Source organism: Choristoneura fumiferana, chromosome 16 (genome assembly GCF_025370935.1).
Source record: "Choristoneura fumiferana chromosome 16, NRCan_CFum_1, whole genome shotgun sequence".
In the NCBI taxonomy this organism is placed as follows: Eukaryota; Metazoa; Arthropoda; class Insecta; order Lepidoptera; family Tortricidae; genus Choristoneura; species Choristoneura fumiferana.
In genome coordinates, this window is record NC_133487.1 from 18,065,890 (window position 1) to 18,085,872 (window position 19,983).

A 19,983-nucleotide genomic window follows, 5' to 3' on the forward strand; every position below is an offset into this window, starting at 1 on the left:
CCACATATTTAGCTGATGGTACAGTCGAGTTCACAAATTTATGAGCAAAAATTTGATCAAAAATATCTGAACACGACTATTGTTAACGACTATCGTTAAGTTTATGAACCCGACTGTACTTGTGCACGTGTTGTTAAACAATAAAAGAACCTTGTAATATTTTATTATTCACGCATAATATTATGGGTAAATTTATGTGAGCTGACGTCAAAGGTAAATAAAACCATCTGTATTATCAAAAGCCTAAAATAATTAAGTATCTCATTTAAATGCTAGTGTAAACCTGTTTGTAATAAAATAATACAATACTGTCACAGAAACGAACCAGATATAGTCAGCGATGTGCGAATCCATAGAAAACCAAAGGTCTAAGAGTACAGAAAATGTAATAGATCTAGATAGGATTCTAAAAGACGAAGTAGGAGAGTGCGGTTTATATCAAATGCGTGTGTTAGCACTGTGTGCAGTTCTGTGTTTTATTATGGCGCTTGGAGGAAACAATTATATTTTTTTCTTTGCAAAATCAAACACGAGGTTAGTGGAGATCATTATCAGTTTGAACACAATTTTCGAAGAAATGTAGATCACAATCAGTCTGTGACGGTAACCCGTCTCAAACCCTAAAATCATTGACCGAATCTGGGGGCACGGAAGTGCCCATGCCAAGTCGAGCAAAAAAGTGGCACGGCCGTACCATCCTTTTCTCGAAGCAGTTCAAGCCATTTTCGACCCCCTATAACTTCGTTGTGGATAAAACTAGAAGCCTGAATTTTCAGTAACCAAGCAGGCATTGTATAAACACATTGTAAAACAATTTAAGAATTATAACTACTTAGTCAAAGTTTCTTTATTTTGTCACTCACTGACTGACTGACTGACTGACCGATCATCAAAAGTCTAAGGCACTTCTAGCAGCCATAGAAACTTCAAATTAAGAATAAAATTAGTACTTAGTCTATAAATCATGGGAAAACTGAAATATTTTGCAATTTCGGTCCAGGTATCTAGATACACTAACTGCATAAATAACTTTGTAATCCAAAATAAATGTATAGGATTACAAAGATACATTTACAGTGAATGAATCAGTGTACCTGTATGTGTATGTATGGAATAACAGGTGAAGATAGGTCATCATCATCATCATCATCATCATTATCATCCCAGCCCATATACGTCCCACTGCTGGGCACAGGCCTCTCAGAATGAGAGGGCTTGGGCCATAGTTCCCACGGGGGCCCAGTGCGGATTGGGAACTTCACACACTCCATTGAATTGCTTCGCAGATTTGTGCAGGTTTCTTCGCGATTTTGTCCTACACTGTTAAGTTCGTGGTTAATTTTAAATGCAATTTCGCACAAGAATTTTCAAAAACTCAAAAGTGCGAGGCGGGGTTTGAACCCACGTTCCTCTGCTACTGTGTAGATAAGTACCTAGATATAATTATGTTCAAATATACGAGTACATAACTTGTAAAATGGTCAACGGCATGAAAAAGCAAGAATGGGACATGTCTTGTGAAGTTGTATGAAGAAGTAAGACTATCTACAAAAAGAAAGTCTCGCAACTCAGTTCTTCAACCGTAAAAACTTGTACGATCCATGTAATACCAAGTCGGTTAATATAATATATTCAGTCCCTACTTAAAGGTCCTTCTGTCTTAAGTTATTTATTACGTAATTAGCTAACGTAACAACATCATAGTGACCATATTAATATAAAAAATCTTTTATGTTTTAAATAAATAGATTGACTTGGCCAGATTATGTTTTTTACTGCATTTATTTTTATATATTCATTCACTTACCCTACAATATCTTGTGTGTTTTGTTTCATAGCCTATTTTCCATTGACAATGAATGATGCTTTTGGAGTAACATTAAGTTTGGAGTGTCTTACCGCTTTTAGAGGCTCAGCCGCAATACCGTCGAGAAGCAAATTATTTTCCGAAAAATCTGCCATCTTTTAGGTTTCTCCTGTAGTGGTATATCCCACGGATTTTTCTTCTAAACTCACCTTGTTTTACTGACTTTTCCAGATGCTTGATCCCAGAATGTGAAAGCTACTCACCTCAGCTTAATTTTACTCCGTCGTGGATCTCCAAAGCAGTGCCAGCAGCTCAAGGATCTTTTGACAGCTGCCATCGTTACGCGAACACGTCGGTGAACGCGTCAGATTTCTGTTCCGCGCAGCTATTTGATAGAGAATCTGTCATAAAATGCGAAGATTACGTGTACGAGAGCAAAAACTCCGCCTACTATGAGGTCAGTTTATTTATAAGGCAAGCGTGCTCCATCTTATTCCACATCTTTGCTTACCATGAGGCGAATTTGTAGTTTCAGTACAATAAGTTTGTTAGCAGTGGCAAAGAACCATTGAGACGCTCTTCACTAACGGTTTTTTTCGGGTCATAGGCTCTGATTTTTAAAATTAACGATTAAACTGGCTCCCACTCCCACATATTTAGGCTTTTTGAGTACTAATGAGATGAGCATGAGCACAATGAACGAACAGCGACGGTGACCTAGGAGGGATTTTTTATTTATAGGTTAAGCCAGGTTGTATATTTTTGTACATAGTTATATTTTTAAATGTTTAATGTATTAAATTGTGTTTGTATAATATTGTTTATTGTTATAAATGAGATGATAGAGAAGTAAAAAATATTTTCAAATGTATAAATCAAAGAAAGCTTCCAGTTATTGGCAAACTTCGATATACATTAATATTTCAGCTGAAATTGAAATCGAATTCGAAACTAAATTTTGTCTTCGGTTGAAGACAGTTCGAATAGGTATTAACAGTAAGTTTTTTACCTGACTGCGAAGAAGGAAGATCATTACCCGATGCGAAGGTTACGAGTTTGACCCGTATGTATGTATGTCTATTCCTATGTCCTCTCGTAACTACTCAACGGCTGAACCGATTTTGATAAATGATACATTATTGGATTTGTCTTAATGACACGAGTTTAAAAAAATTGCAATGGGGATTTTTAGCGACAAATTGTGAGTCTTCAAATGTTTTTCAAAACGAAAGGATTTAAAAATATATTACAAAAATACATAAAAGTCATGTGTTTGTTTCTTTACAGAAATATCAAAAAAGTAAGAATTAAAACAATAAATTCAAAAAATCAAAACCCGACTGCGTTTAAAAATACTATAAAGAAGAAAACAAGACGTGGACGTAGTGGTCAAGAACCCATTCAAATCGCGACCAGCTCAAAAATTCTTAGTACCTAATGGGCCTCGGCTGTTAAAGTTTAGGTTAGCTAGTTAACAGAGTTCTAGACCACAACGTCGACATCTTGTTTTCTTCTTTTTAGTATTTTTAAACGCAGTCGGGTTTTGATTTTTTAATTTTGTTATCAGTTTAACTTGGCATGCGACGATTGGCGCCCAAACCTGATTGGTTCCGTCAAATTTATCGGCTTCATGATCTCCCTGCCTATCACTGGCTTCGTCGCTGACCGCTGGGGCCGTCGTCTCGCTCTGTTCCTGACAATCAACTGCAGCTGGATTTCGTGCATCAAGTACTGGATCAACTCATACACCAGCTACATTATTCTGGAATTCCTTGAAGCCCTTATTGGAGGAGCGGCCTTCTCGTGTGTCTTTATTTTAGGTATACTTATATTTTAAACCCATTTCTAAGGTAATAGCTTTCATACTTCAATAAAACCTTTACTTCGGGCAACATGGCCCATACCTTATAGACTAACATACATTTATAATAAATAAAATCAAAATTAATCAGGTGGCTGGTGGTACTCAGGTTACTTACAGCATCATCGGTAGAATAGTTAAGTCCCACCGTTGAACTTTAAAATGAGAGGGCTTGAATTGTTGTTCTCATACGGGTCCAGCAGCTTTGCAGATGTGTGTGTGTAAATTTCAATCATCTTAAAGCTCCATTTACTTGTTAATATTTCCTTGTACTTGTTATTGGTAAATTCACAGGGTAAATTGGTAAACTTGGTATTGAATTGACAAGGCGAGTTTAAATCTAGGGTTTTTTTTTGCCCAGATGTAGGACATTTTACCATATGCTAATGAAATAAACCGGCCGCAAGAGCGTGTCGGACACGCCCAGGATAGGGTTCCGTAGCCATTACGAAAAAATCAAGACTAAGTACTTACCTAATATTTTTCTAAGGATTTCATATTGTCTATGGAATCTTCCAAGTTTAGGTATGTTTTATACCTTAGGCTCCTATTTACTCTTAAACTACTAATAATTCTCAATCAATCTTAGCCGCTATAATTTTCCTTGTAAATTTGATATATTTACTACCCAACAGTTTAGATTTTAGATGAGGGGGGGGGACGCTTGATTATAATTAAAATTTGCACTTTACATTTTAATATTTCGCAAACAGATCACTGAATAGCAAAATCGTCTTAACAACCCCCCAATGGTTTTCAAAGACCTATCCAACGATAGGTACCCCACAATATAGGGTTAGTCGAGAAAAAAAATCACCCGTCTATACGAGTATGTCTATGGTAGGTACGCTAAAAATATTTTTTTTTATTTTACCACTGTCGGCGTGACCGATATGTATATTCATGACAAATTGCATCTTTCTAATACTAACGGTCTCCGAGCTTAGCCGTAGACGGATAGACAGACAGACGTAGTTGACTACGGAGCCCTAAAGAATGACTTGTAGATATACTGAGTTTAATGTTTTAAGCTTTCGTGATTTTCAATCATAACTATTACACACACTAACAATAGATACCAATCATCTAAGCAAACATGATACCTTACACTTTTTTTATTTTTTTTTATTCAACTGGATGTCAAAGGAGCAAGTGGATCTCCTGATGGTAAGAGATCACTACGGCCCATAAACAACTGCAACACGTGGGGTATTGCAGATGCATTGCCAACCTAGAGGCCTAAGATGGGATACACTTCAGTCTACTCATGATTACGTCCACTGCAATGTAGTTGATATGGTATTTACTAGTAGCGTGACAATTCCTGGTTGCGGTAACATAGTTACGTACTGAGTTGCGTAAGATTGATCTTAATCACGACTTAAGAATGACAGTGTACAAAAAACTTTATTTTATTTACAGCGATAGAATACGTGGGATCTAAACACCGAGCGGCAGCTGGAGCTGCCATGACGTCTTTTGTAGCCATGGGCCTAACACTGCAAAGTATCATATCGTGGACTGGAATCTACTGGAGATACCTTATACTTATATTCAATGCGCCATTGCTCATCGTCATTTTCTGTTTATGGATTGCACCGGAGTCAGTTCGGTGGTTAATGAGTAAAGGGCGCTATGAAGAATCTAAAGTCATTCTCGAGAATGCCGCTAAAATGAACGGAAATATCTTATCCGACAAGACTTTGAAGGATCTTTCAGAAGGCTTGAAGCTAGAAGAGAAAAACAAAAATGAATCAGAACCCTGGTTGATTTGTCTGGTGTTTTCGCACAAAAGAGTACTATTCCATTGTATATTGACTCCATTTTGGTGGATTACCTATCTATTTATATTTTATGGCCTCACAATGTCGGCGGTGACAATATCAGGGAACATGTACTTGAATTACAGTGCAGTATACGCAATAGAGATACCAGGGCATTGTCTCGCTTTCCTACTGCTAAACAGGATTGGAAGAAAACTCCTACTGACATCCGGATTTTGGATATGCGGAGCATGTCAAGTAATATACATGCTGGTTCCTCATGGTAAATATCTGTTGTTAATTAGGTCATTAAAAATTATCATGTCCCTATGGGCGTCCAAATGCTCGGAGCAGATCTACTTCCAGCTCTGTCATTATTTTTTGACGTCGCCGTCCTTCATTGAAACGGTTATGAACTTCAAATGTAAATTTTCACGCATGAAATGCAAAAATCTCATAGGTACAGTCACCAGCATTAATATCTGCCACAGCGGAGCGTGCAAAAATATCTGACACGTCCTTCCGGCCCTAGAAATAGAGTCGTATCAGATATTTATGCACGCTTTTTGTGTCAGATTTTGGTGCTGGTGACTGTAGTAGCCGCAACTAACGATTCTCTAATTCAGACACCATAGCCACATCATCATTATATCAGTCGTAGGACGTCTCCTGTTGGACATAGGCCTCCCCAAATGCCCTCAAGTTGTGCGTACCTACCATGTTGCGCTTGGCAATCTGCGGTCTCCATTCGAGAACTTCTCGCCCCAACGGCCATGTTTTCCACGGCATGTGGCCTGCCCGTCACTTCAATGAGCTAATCCGCTTGGCTATGCCGGTGACTATCGTTTTTAGGGTTCCGCACCCAAAGGGTGCCAACGGAACCCTATTACTGAGACTCCGCTGTCTGTCTGTCTGTCTGTCCGTCCGTCTGTCACATGGCTCTATCTCTTGAGTCGTAATAGTTAGACACTTGAAATCTTCACAGATTATGTATTACTGTGGCGGCTATAACAACAAATACTAAAAACAGATTAAAATAAATATTTAAGGGGGGCTCTCATACTACAAACGTGATTGTTTTGCCGTTTTTTGCTTGATATTAATAACGGCAACGGGTAGACGCTTGAAATATTCACAGAATCTTTAGTTGTGTAATCACTTTAAAAATAATCAGTTAAATTAAAATAAAATTTTAAGGGTGGCTCCCACAAAACAAACTTGATTTTTTGCCGTTTTTATTTTGCTAATGTCTAATGTTATATAGATTATGGTACGGAACCCTTCGTGCGCGAGTCCGACTCGCATTTGGCCGGATTTAAAACTTCGGTTCCTTTTAATAATATTACATTACTTTCAGGTTATTATTGGCAGTCCCTCTGTATATATTTGACTGGTAAACTCAGCATCACGGTGGTGGTCACCGCTGTGTACGTGTACACGGCAGAGCTGTTCCCCACCCGGTATCGAACGACTCTACTGACCTACTCATCAATGATAGGCCGATTGGGCGCTATTTTTGCGCCACTTACCCCCTCTATGGTAAAGTCTTAGTTTGATATTGGATCGCATATTTGTTTAAAGTTATAATGTAATATTTAAATATAATGACCCGGATAACTCACGTCTCAAGAAAAAGTTTATTCTAATTAAAAATTCTTCACTATTTTTGACAAAATCTTTTTACTCGTCTCGGCTGGAATAGCAATTGCTGGCTTCGTTTTAGTTAAACGAACTTGCAAGCTGCCAACAATTGCCTACTTTCCTGCCACGACAATAACTCACGTCTTAAATCGAGTTTCGAGTTTGCGCGTGTTGCAGCAGCCGCTGAGTCGCGTTGCTCCGGAGACGAAGGGCTACGGATTAGCCCGAAACATGTCGAGCTAAACTCGATTTAAGACGTGAGTTATCCGGGTCATTATATTAAATATGAGTGAGTCTCACGGTAGTTTCATGTTCAAAATGTAATATTTCTTATAATGTCCAATACAATACAATACAACGACTCTTTATTGTACACCAGACATAGCAAGCGATACAGAAAACAGATACACAGAGAAAAAATTACAAGGTGAGCAATAGGCGGCCTTATCGCTTAAGAGCGGTCTCTTCCAGGCAACCTTTTTTACAGAAAGAAGGAAGGACTAGTTTTATAACAGGTGGTGCATCAAAAGTAGATCAGAAAATTTAAACGTAACAGAAATACATCTACGAATACATACATAATTATATTGTACATATATATTATTTGTCATTAACTTTTTTTTTCTAAGAATCCATTGGTTGTTCAAAATACGGTATTTGACAACTGTTGAATTTGCCATATCCTTTATATTAATATAAAAATATAGTTACATAAACAATGTTTAGCGAAGAGAAAAATTAATTCGGTTGAAAATTTAATTTATAGCGATTTTTTGAAAAATCTCTGAAAAGATAATATCTGTCTCTTTCTAAAACGCTTTTCTCTATGCAGCAAGTATGTGGCGCTACTTGCGTGTGACGTCACATGCTAATAAGTCTTTCTCTGTCTAATCTTGAAATTAAAACCTTTATAACTCTATTATATTAAAAGTTGTTTTACTGTTCGATTACATGCATTGTCAAGTTTTAATTTATAAAGTAAATAAAAAATAGTCAAATACCATATTGTTATAAAACAAAACCGACCTAATACTTAGCGTTCTACTGGTGAAAAAATGATGACAAACTAATGTTTGTAAGTAATGTTTGTAATGTTTATAAGTATTCTTCAAAATACGCACCCGTTGTATGTTAATTAAACTATATATATTTTTAAACTCTTTATTGTACAAAATAAAAGAAATAAATACAACTGACACACTTTGAGATACTTACTTGTACAAAGGCAGACTTATCCTTTTAAGGGATCTCTACCAACCTTTGCTTTTGATTTGCTTTCGACTTTGCAAGATTATACACATCTCCAATCCCTCTTTCTTGACGGTGCAAGTATTATTAACACCTTCACTAAACGTACCTTTTGTTTAATTTTGAACCTTGAACCATTTTAAGATGAGTGTTACTAAATGGCTACAGAGTCTAGACTACAATGCGACAGAAAACCTGCTCATGCCTATGACATAGGTTCAACGTAACTCAATATAGTTAGTTATGCGGTGATCACAAGCAGGATACATACAAACTCATGTTCGCGCAATACATTCATCTAACCTCCTACGCTAAATCATTCTTAGGTACACGCACTCGCACAAACACACACACACACACACGCGCACACGCACACGCACACGCACACGCACACACACACACATGAATAGTATCAACACACACAAATTAATGATAATATTATGATCTTAACTGTAAACTGTAAATGATATAATTGTTACTTTTATTTTATTATTCCTTTTCAATCTTGCCTTTTTTCTCTTAATAATAAGAGTAGTAACTACAGGCAGCTGAGGGTTGGAGACCTGGTGACCTGACACACAGGCTCTGCCTGGTTCTCGCACCAGTCTCCCCCACATAAGTCTGTAAACTGCACACTTAAATATATAATTGATACATTGTAACTTGATGGTGGAGAAAATAAATAAATGATTATATTATTATTATATATTATATTATATTATTAATAAAATTTTGTCATGATCGGAAGATCTCATCTCCTAACATTATCAAGAGTGAGATACTTAACTTCCTTTCATTACATTTCTGTATTTTTCTCTTCTACCCCCACTCAAATTTAGATTTAGAACGAAAGGCTTGCTAATTTTGTTCTGTTTTCCAGAGCTCTGCAATCTGGGAACTTCTGCCCTTTGTGCTGTTCGCTGGCATGGCGTTTCTATCAGGGCTGCTGGTGCTGCTAGCCCCGGAGACTCTCGGCGTTAAACTGCCTGACACTATGCAAGAGGCCAATGATCTCGGGAGACACTCCCACTCGTCCATCCTGAAGCCTCTGAGAAGACTTTTGTTTCGGCAAAAGAGCTACACTTTACGTTGATTGTGTGCCTATTATTTATTAATTTAATTACAATTATGGTTTTGGGACGTATATAGGATGTGAAGGGATGGGATGGATGGTTGTGGAAATGCCGCAGAGCCAATTACAGGATATCAGATAATTATAGGTACTCCGTTAGAATAAGACGTAGCCTATGTGTTATTACTGGATACACACATAGACACATGCCCACACAAACCTTCGCATTTATAACATTAATTAATAAATAAAATAAATAAACATGACGGGCATTTGTCACTTATTATGGACCTAGTTAGTCCCGAAGTAAGCAAAACCTTTTTTCTAGTTCTTATGTTCATAACTAGGCAACGGATAAACATACTTAGATAGATATATACATACCTACTTAAATAAATATTAAACACACAAGACTTGAAAACAAAATAATTCTGTTTCTTATACATACCGCGACCGAGGATCGAACCGACATCATGTTTTGCTATCAGGTTATCTCTGTCGGCGGCCGATCGTAAAGTCCACCAAATCACGAAATTCCTAAGCAAATCGTGAAATGGCGCCATTCACGATGCGTTCAAAACTCAACGTTTAACGATTTGCCTACTGATGTTTAGGCAAATCACGCCGCCGCCATTTCATGATTTGGCCAGTTTAAGCAGTTCATGAAATTCCTAGGCATATCATTGAAACGGCGTCATAATATCGGTTCTGTCACTTCGCCGGCTGCTGCCGCGGCACGCTTGCTTCGCTCGCTCAGCTCGTGCGTTGTGGTCACAATTAATACTAACAACTCCTCGCTTCGCTCGTCGTACCTAAATTTTTTAGAAAGTTAGAATTGTGACTCCTTTTAAAAAGGACCAGCTGACAAAAAACCAGGTTAGGTTAGGACTGTGACCCTTACAAAAAAACAGTTGCCAGAAAAGTAGGTTAGGTTAGGTTAGAACTGTGACCCCTTACAAAAAGTACCAGCTGACAGAAAAGTATATAGGTTAGGTTTGGTTAGAACTGCGACCCCTTACAAAAAATAGCTGCCAGAAAAGTAGGTTAGGTTAGAACTGTGACCCCTTACAAAAAGTACCAGCTGACAGAAATCCGTTATTTCAAATAATAATATTCCTTTTGAATTTCAACCTTTCAATATAATTACCACATTAAATGTTATGATTAATAACGGTATGAAATTCAATAGTTCTGACTAATAAGCGTTATGTCAAATAATAATATTCCTTTTGAATTTCTACCTTTTGATACAATCACCACATTAAATGTTATGACCAATAACGGTATGAAATTCAATAGTTATGACTAATGAAAGGGGGCGAAAGAAAATTATGACTATTGAAATTATGACCAAAGATAATATGACGAGCAACGATTATGACAAACAACGGTATGGATAAACCAAATCGAAAGTTTAACTTTATAGGAGTCAATATAGACCCAGTTAAACCTAGCCTAGTGTCTTAATTAAACAAAAAAAAATAGTATTAAGCTGTATTTGACATGCCTTCGGTCAATGGGGTCAGTCGGGCATCGGCACGGGTCGACATTTGGGTCAACGATACTTTAACTACCCGCTTCCTTCTTCCACTTATTTTTAGTACCATAATTGGGTCGATCAAGAAATTTCGAGACAGCTTGATCGACAAGACACGTCTGTCTTCTGTTTTTCCGGATAAGTAATTTGGGTAGGCTCACAAGCGTTCTGCCCGCCTGTTCCAGTGTGTTATGAATATTGATGCATACAATAACTATTTGCGTCAACTTCTGATACAAGTAGTTTCTCTTTGAAATGAAGTATTCATACTTATATTAGTAGAAACGGGCCATCGTTCGTATGCATTCATAACACACTGGAACGGGCGGGCAAAACGTTGTGAGCCTGACCCATTTAAGGTTATGATTAGTTTTTTGGAGTCTTTTTGTATTTTTTATTTCAACCCCAAATTTGTTACTTTTACGGGTATCCCGTGAAACCATATTGAAAATACAAACTGAGACAAGCAGTGGTGTAGGGGTCTCTTTTTCTGGTTTTTCTGTGCATCCATGTCTCAGTTAGTATTTTCGATAATTTAAGGTTATCTAAGGCTAGAGCGAATAGGCTGTTGCTGAAGTATGTAGTCCACTATGTTTTCGGTTTCATTTACACTTAGTATCAGGTGAAACAGAGGTCTATATCTGATATTTTTTTTTCATAAACAAACCAAATTTAATAAAAGGAGTTGCGGCCAAAGTTAGCCGAACTAATTTGACAGGTCAATACGAGTATGAATAAATCTAGCTGCGACTTGACAAAAAAAAAATTAAAGGTTGACTTTTGGATTTAAAATATCTAGATTTTTAATAAAATCGCCAGAGAGGTCTGGGAGATCGATGGTTCATATAGTGTAGGCATGCCAACGGTTTGTCTCCCGGTTCGTGGTCTGTTCTGTTCTCCCAATGGTTATCTGGTATTCGAACGACGTGTCCCGCCCAGTGTAGTGACACTGGAAGTGTCCAGTTGCATATTCTTCGTGCTATCATCATGTCAGCCGAAAGACGGCTTTCCACTCAGACCGGTCTTGTACTTTCGCATCCACCGCGATCCCGCGATCTTAACCAAGTCGTCGCTCCATCTTGTTGGAGGCATACCGACAGCTCGTCTCCCGGTCCGCGGACGCCATTCGAGAACCTTCTGCCCCATCGGCCATCCGTCCTGCGAGCAATGTGCCCCGCCCACTGCCACTTTAGTTTCGCAATTCTTCGGGCTATGTCGGTAACCTTATTCTACTGCGGATATCATCATTTCTAATTCTATCCCGCAGAGAAACCCGAGCATAGCCCTCTCTATAGCCCTCTGAGTGACTTTGAGTTTTCTCATGAGGCCATCGTTAGCGCCCACGTCTCGGATCCGTATGTCATCACTGGCAACACACACTGCGTGCTATATCGGTAACTAATTGATTAAAAAAATATAAATATGCTAAAACAATATCCAAAACAAAACTAGTGACTCTCGTCTAAGTGCCTCTGGCAAAAAAGAGAAAAACGTAAACTTAACCCTCCTACGGGCAGGCGGGTAAAAAAAGTCACAACTTTGCAGGTGGTAGGACCTTGTGCAAGGTCCGCCCGGATTGCTACCACCATCTTGCCGCTAATCCTGCCGTGAAGCAGCAGTGCTTGCATTGTGTGTTTCGGCGTGGAGAGTAAGACAGCCGGTGAAATTACTGGCACGTGAGGTATCCCATCTTAGGCCTCTAGGTTGGCAACGTGTTTGCAATACCCCTGGTGTTGCAGATGTTTATGGGCGGTGGTGACCTCTTACCATCAGGAGACCCACTTGCTCGTTTGCCTTCCAGTCGTATAAAAAAAAAAAAAAAAAAACTTACTACGAGGACAAACAATAATGTAATTAAAACAAAAAACGCAATATACTATCAGCAGTGCCAGCTGACCTTAAATAAACTTCAGGTCAAATCTACTGGAGTAAATAGATTGCTAGGTTATTGGGTTATTCACGGTCAATGACCTGCGCGATTCAATTTATCAAGTAAATTGCTCGTGGGTTGTGTTTTAATCTTATAACATAACTAACCTTTTCCCGCGGCGTCGTCGCGTAAACAATGACTCTCACAATTGAATCGAGATTCTGCAATTTTACTAAAATCCCAATCAATTCCAAATAAACCGGCCAAGAGCGTGTCGGGCACGCCTGAAATAGGGTTCCGTAGCCATTACGAAAAATAAGTAATATTTTTGTAAGGATTTCGTATTTTATACGGAATCTTCCAAGTTTAGGTATATTTTATACTTTAGGCTGCTATTTACTCTAAACTACTAATAATTATCTAGCAAACTTAGCCGTTATAGTTTTCCTCAAAAGTTTGATATACCGATTTAGATTTTAGAGGGGGGGGGACGCTCGCACTATAGGGTTGGATGAGAAAAAAAAACACCCCCACTTTACGTCTATGGAAGGTAACCTAATTTTTTTTTAATTTTTATTGTACCATTTTGTCGGCATAGTTTACATAATTATATATCCGTGCAAAATTACAGCTTTCTAGCATTGATATTCCCTGAGCAAAGCCGCGGACGGACAGACAGACGGACAGACATGGCGAAATTATAAGGAACTAAAATAATTTCCTTGCTCACCCGCGACCTTACGATAGCTAAGCTTATGCAAAATATGCGTGTTCATGCAGTTCCTCCACCTCCACACTGTAAGAACACACACAAATCACACAAACCCATCTATCACCACCACCACACTACACTGACGCGTTTCGAACTCAAACAGAGCTCATCTTCAGAGTGACACAACCGTACACATGCTACCAGACCCATGCAGTTCCATGCTGGTAGCATGGTGTACGGTTGTGTCACTCTGAAGATTAGCTCTGTTTGAGTTCGAAACGCGTCAGTGTAGTGTGGTGGTGGTGATAGATGGGTTGTGTGATTTGTGTGTGTTCTTACAGTGTGGAGGTGGAGGAACTGCATGAACACGCATATTTGCATAAGCTTAGCTATCGTAAGGTCGCGGGTGAGCAAGGAAATTATTTTAGTTCATTGATATGGACCCGCAAAGTAAACGCCTGATTCAATATTATTTTAGAAATTATAAGGGTTCCGTTTTGCCATTTTGGCTCCGGAACCCTAAAAATGACTGACCTTTTTGTATAGTAAGAATTCACAAAATTTATGAATAATTTAGGATGCGTAATTTAATTAATTAGCCGTGGCGGCCTAGTGGTTTGACCTATCGCCTCTCAAGCAGAGGGTCGTGGGTTCGAACCCCGGCTCGGACCTCTGAGTTTTTCGAAATTCATGTGCGCAATTACATTTGAAATTTACCACGAGCTTTGCGGTGAAGGAAAACATCGTGAGGAAACCTGCACAAACTTGCGAAGCGATTCAATGGTGAGTGCGAAGTTCCCAATCCGCACTGGGCCCGCGTGGGAACTATGGCCCAAGCCCTCTTGTTCTGAGAGGAGGCCTGTGCCCAGCAGTGGGACGTATATAGGCTGGGATGATGATGATGATGATGACTCTAATTAGACGACCGTTAAATATACTTCCTTTTTGCTTCCATATATCTATCGAGCTCGGTTTCAAGTTTTGAAACTCGAAATTTCGAGCCTTAGTTCCCATAAAACTCAGTCACCCAGTTATAGGTAAGTAATATATATTATGTTACAAAGGTTATTTTTGAAATTAATAATTTTCGAATTGAGCCACTTTCATTGTGAAGATGGAAGAATAATTAACGGGTTGAATGAATGACCGATTTGCATGTTTTCCTTAGGTACCTATTTAATAACAATAATTACATAAAACTGTGATTAAAGCACTTAACATAATTATATTTGAAATCTTAACAAAGATAGATAAATATGTAATGTAGATTCTTAATTATGAAATTGTAACTTAACACGCAGATTTTACCACAGAAATTATTTTAATCAGAAGTTTATTTGAAATATTCTGCAGTTGACGACACTACCTTCTTCGGCGTACAGTACCTCTGTTTACTTAAACCAGCCAATTCATACACTCCCTGTAACACTTTCTTAAGTTCATCCTCTGTCTGGTCTCTTTTCCTCGACCACAAATACTTAACATGTCCTCTCATATTACATTTGTAGAAAATAAGATACCTATTCATTGTTTATGGGCTTGAATGTCATCACTTAATACATTCCCGAGAGTCTCATGTCGGATTTAGTGTCCAGGAAGTAATATTTTGCAGTTTTATTCCCAACAAATAAACCTTGCAATCTGCATTCTAGTTGAGATGATAATCCCGTACCGTCATTTCGTTGGAAAGATTATATTTTTCTTTGTAAGCATTTAATTCTGCCTTGGTTGGTTTTGTTAGTATCGTTATAGGGTAATAATTGCCACCAATAGGAGTTATACCTACCACGTATTTGTATATAGTGTGCCATGTTCCCACCAATTCTTCAGTATTCTGTGTTCTATTATTGACTGCAATACAGTATTTCACAGTTCTTGCTGATCTGTCATAACCGGTTATATTATCGCAATATATGAAGGTTATTAATAAGAATATAATAACAACTTGTACGCTTAACATCGACATGTTAACATAGTCTGAATGAAATTATCCTAATGAATCGTAGTTTTAAGTAAAACTGTGCTTCTTATCTTAAAAACACAACATTGTAACGACAACTTAGTAATTAGTGAACATGTTTGCACGTATTTTTAATAAAATAATTAAATTCATTATTAACTTGAAGTATACTCAAGCCTTAGTGTAGATGTGTACTTGAGTGCATTTTTAAGGCAATAATGTTTTTTCTTTCTTTAAAAATGTATTGAAATCAAAAACTTCAGATTTATAGCTTCAAAAAAAGCAAATAAATGTGTTCATATCTTAACTTCACGGATTCAAACTAGAAATATTCCTCCTCTTCTTTTAACTTTGCGCAAAATCGTTGTGTCTCTTTATTAGCCACTTCTTTTATCCCTTTCACCACATTAACAATTTCTTCATCCGTTTGGTTGTTCCTCCTCGACCAAAGCCATTTTACATGCCCTCTTAATGAACATTCATAAAAAATAAGATATTCATCAGAAATTGGTCTAAAAACCATAACTTCATACATTCCAGAAAGCCTCATAGTAGATTTTGGCTCCAGAAAATAATATTTGGCTTTTGTGTTTCCAACAACAATACCTTTTAGTCTCCCATCCCACACCAAAAGAGGATAATCGTCAAAAGAAAACGTTTCATTCTTGATGTCATATTTAGTTTTATATTCATCTAATTCTTCTTTAGTTGGTTTTGTGAATATATTCATGGGGCATTCGCTTGTATCAACCAAATTCAACGTAAGTGCAAATTTATACACAGAATACCAGGTTCCACTAAGTTGATTACTGCTTAAAGTTTCGTTATTCATATGAATGCAATAGTTCACAGTTTTCATTGCTTTGTCTAGTATCGTCACTTCACTAAAAACTAGTTTTAATAATATGGTCATGATGAGCATTAACTTCATTTTAACTACGTGCGTGTTTCGGTTAAATTAATGATGTATCTGAATGATTCCGTTTTGAAGAAACAACTGTTATCTCAAACATAATGTCCTCTGTACAGTCAAAGGTTACTCGTAATAATCTTGCGGTCAATTAAGTGTATGAATACAATGATAATTATTTATAGTCGACCAGATGGTCTAGTAGTTAGAGAACCTGACAAGCTTGAGGTCCCGGGTTCGATCCCCGCGTCGGGGCAGATATTTGTATGAAAAATACGAATGTTTGTTCTCGGGTCTTGGGTGTTTAATATGTATTTAAGTATGTATCTATCTATATAATTATATTTATCCGTTGCTTAGTACCCATAACACAAGCTTTGCTAAGCTTACTTTGGGACTAGGTTAATTGTCCCGTGATATTTATTTATTTATAATGCGTAATCTCGCGCCGAATTTTTCCAAGCAAATTTCTGTATTTAGCTTTTATCTTGATTACTTGCATTGCAGTATAATCTTGACTGAAATCTTAGCTCTAGCAACCATCAAGATAAAAATCATTTTTAAAGGTCGTGTAAGAGGTTTGTGATAAAAATACCAATTTATTATCACCAGATGAAAAATTATAATTGCTTAGTTAACACATGCAACAATTTTATCTCTGCATAAAATAATCTTCTCAAAATATTCCAGGCATAAAACGTTTTATTGCGGCGATCTCCACGCTATACAAGATTACTACAGAAGTATTGTCATTTGGAACTTAATAAATTTTTTTTTATGCCGCTAAAATCTCAACGTTTTAGTAATATGATTATGGCTGCTGCAAAATGGCGTAAACAGCAGTTTTAGTTATATACAAAGCGTGATTGTTTTACGTTGGTCAGCCACGTCTAACACTTGTCGTGTATTTTTTTCATTACTGCACTCAAAAGGTACTTTGTACCTATAATAGAAAATACCTATGATCATAATCTAACAAATTTGATATAAAGAGGCGATTATTAATTATAATTCTTACGACAGACTAAATAATACTTTATGGTAGGTAAGCCAAAAGTCGGGTATAGTTATGTTTGCTGACGACACGTCTTTACTGTTCAGGTTAGTAGAAAAGATACCGACTTCATTGAACCCAATGAAACCCTGTCCGTGATATCCGCATGGTTTGCTGCCAATAATTTGTTACCAAATCCTAAGAAAACCAAATGTTCTTGTTGATAAATTTCATCTAACTCGAATTCAGTTTCTAATATAAAGTTAAATGGTCAAACTATTGAATTTGTAAAATTAACAGTATTTTTAGGAATAACGCTTGATTCTAAACTACAGTGGGGACCGTCACAGCACAGCAATCGCGGGAAGATTGAGCTCTGCTGCTTTTGCAGTTTGGAAAATACGGCAGCTAACCGATGTGGCGACGGCACGGCTGGTGTATTTTGCTTACTTTAATAGCATTATTTCGTACGGCCTTATTTTATGGGGATCTGCTGCAGATAATGAGTCAATTTTTATCTTACAAAAGAGACCAATTAGAGCAATTTATAATTTGAAGACGCGTGAATCTTTAAGATCTTTTTTTAAGGAAACAGGTATCCTAACCCTGCCGTCGCTTTATGTTTTTGAAATAATCATGTATGTAAGGAAGAACATATGTGATTTTCCCACTAACGTTGATAAACCAAAGGCTACTAGAAACACAGGGAAGCTTAAAGTTCCATTTTACATACTGGCTAAAACCAAAAAGTCGTTTCTGGGAAATTGCATTTATCTGTTTAAAAAATATACCTCGTTGAGTTTCTTGCCGGATTCTTCTCAACAGAGGTTTTTCCGAACCGGTGGTAGATTTTTTTTGACATTCATAAGTGCTTCTTTTAGCCTAAATTGAATATAGATATTTTGACTTTGACTTTGACTTTCTTTCATGTGTAATGAAAAGACATGTAAACAAACTGTCGCTTCGCTATAACTATTGACATGATATCCCCAAAATTTACACAAGTGTGAATTAGATCCAAAGCTGGTTTTTGGAAATACTTGGAATGTTTCCTAACTAATTATTAACAGGATTTTCAACTGACAGGACCCAAGTCCCTAATGTCATGCCTGCTGAGGGACTAAAGGGTTTCATCATTAGCGTCATCAATAAATGAAAATAATTTTGGGACGTGGATAATATTAAGTGACAATGTACAATAGTTACTACAAGCAGAATCATCATCATCCCAGCCTATATACGTCCCACTGCTGGGCACAGGCCTCCTCTCAGAATGAGAGGGCTTGGGCCGTAGTTCCCACGCGGGCCCAGTGCGGATTGGGACCTTCAAACACACCATTGAATTGCTTCGCAGGTTTGTGCAGCTATCCTCACGATGTTTTCCTTCACCGTATTAGCTCGTGGTAAATTTCAAAAGACAAGCAGAATGCTCTCGGCATATTACTTCAAGGCCAATTGGGGGTACGTTCTGCTCTTATATCTTCCGGAGTCACTGGGGCATTAAGAGAGCTCTAGCATGGTCAGCATAACTAATAATATTTTTATTATTATCTAGCCTGGGTTAGTGAAAAGGTAAACAATGCAAACAATGCAATAAATGTACTATAACAATGCAATAAAGGATTTTCATACATTTTTTCTGCTCTAAAGCAGAAAAGTCCCGCTTTGTGCTGGGTATTTAGTGCGGTTATGATGAAATTAAAGCATAGTTGGAAGAAAAGAATATTATGGTTAACAGACAGTTTATAATGCTACATGTTTTGTCACAAGGACATGCAAAATTTTGTAATGTACTCGGCCCGCGTAGGAACTACGGCCCAAGCCCTCTCTTTTTGAGAGGACGCTTGCACTGGGACATATGGAATGCAAGTGACTACAAGTAAGTATATACGCTCCTTGTTGTAGATTCAACAAGACTGTCTGAGGAGCATTGTGCTAGCCCATAGACTAGTTAAAAACGCCAGTCACGCATGCCGGCAGCGTAATTAAAGTAAAGCGGGAGCGCCAGTGCGCCGCTGATAAATGGCTACATGGTAGTGACGTGTGCGATCGCCCTAATTTACTGCCAATCCACTGGAGAATTTTAACTTTCTTCTAGATTGTTCTAGAATGTTGTCAAAGACCAAAGTTATTTAATATAACACAGTATTTTTTTTTAAATCAGACAATCAGAAATGATGATATCCGCAGTAGAACTAAGGTTACCGGCATAGCCCGAAGAATTGCGAAACTGAAGTGGCAGTGGGCGGGGCACATTGCTCGCAGGACTGATGGCCGATGGGGTCAGAGGGTTCTCGAATGGCGTCCGCGGACCGGGAGAGGAGCTGTCGGTAGGCCTCCAACAAGATGGAGCGACGACTTGGTTAAGATCGCGGGATCGCGCTGAATGCGGAAAACACAAGACCGGTCTGAGTGGAGAGCCTTGGGGAAAGCCTATGTCCAGCTGTGGACGTCTTTCGGCTGACATGATGATGATGATGATTTTTTTAAAGTTGCTTGTTGTATTTACATATTACTCATATAGTACAGAAGCTGGCAGGGAATTCCACTCCATAGCTTACCGGATAATAAAGGACGAGCGAAAACGCTTTGTACGAATTATAGGGAT

General features: G+C 37.9%; 2 protein-coding genes across 2 annotated transcripts; one reads left to right on the top strand and one right to left on the bottom strand.

The window, feature by feature from the left end:
• The first annotated feature begins 288 nt into the window (after positions 1–288).
• On the top strand, positions 289–9,658 carry LOC141436069 (organic cation transporter protein-like). Its single transcript, XM_074098911.1, has 6 exons — positions 289–534; positions 2,039–2,264; positions 3,375–3,627; positions 5,091–5,714; positions 6,789–6,970; positions 9,201–9,658. Exons 1-6 carry the CDS (start codon positions 341–343, stop codon positions 9,411–9,413), a joined length of 1,692 nt encoding a protein of 563 aa, XP_073955012.1. The 5' UTR covers positions 289–340; the 3' UTR covers positions 9,414–9,658.
• A 5,986-nt stretch (positions 9,659–15,644) lies between these two features.
• On the bottom strand, positions 15,645–16,472 carry LOC141436131 (uncharacterized). The gene has a single exon (XM_074098992.1). It carries the CDS (start codon positions 16,400–16,402, stop codon positions 15,794–15,796), a length of 609 nt encoding a protein of 202 aa, XP_073955093.1. The 5' UTR covers positions 16,403–16,472; the 3' UTR covers positions 15,645–15,793.
• Between the last annotated feature and the right edge of the window lie 3,511 nt (positions 16,473–19,983).

Bases quoted from the DNA above. Each gene is read 5' to 3' on its own strand.
- LOC141436069 (XM_074098911.1), top strand. From the start codon at position 341: ATGTGCGAATCCATAGAAAACCAAAGGTCTAAGAGTACAGAAAATGTA. The intron at 5,715-6,788 runs GTAAATATCTGT...CATTACTTTCAG, and splicing joins ATACATGCTGGTTCCTCATG to GTTATTATTGGCAGTCCCTC. The intron at 6,971-9,200 runs GTAAAGTCTTAG...TCTGTTTTCCAG, and splicing joins CGCCACTTACCCCCTCTATG to AGCTCTGCAATCTGGGAACT.
- LOC141436131 (XM_074098992.1), bottom strand. From the start codon at position 16,402: ATGAAGTTAATGCTCATCATGACCATATTATTAAAACTAGTTTTTAGT.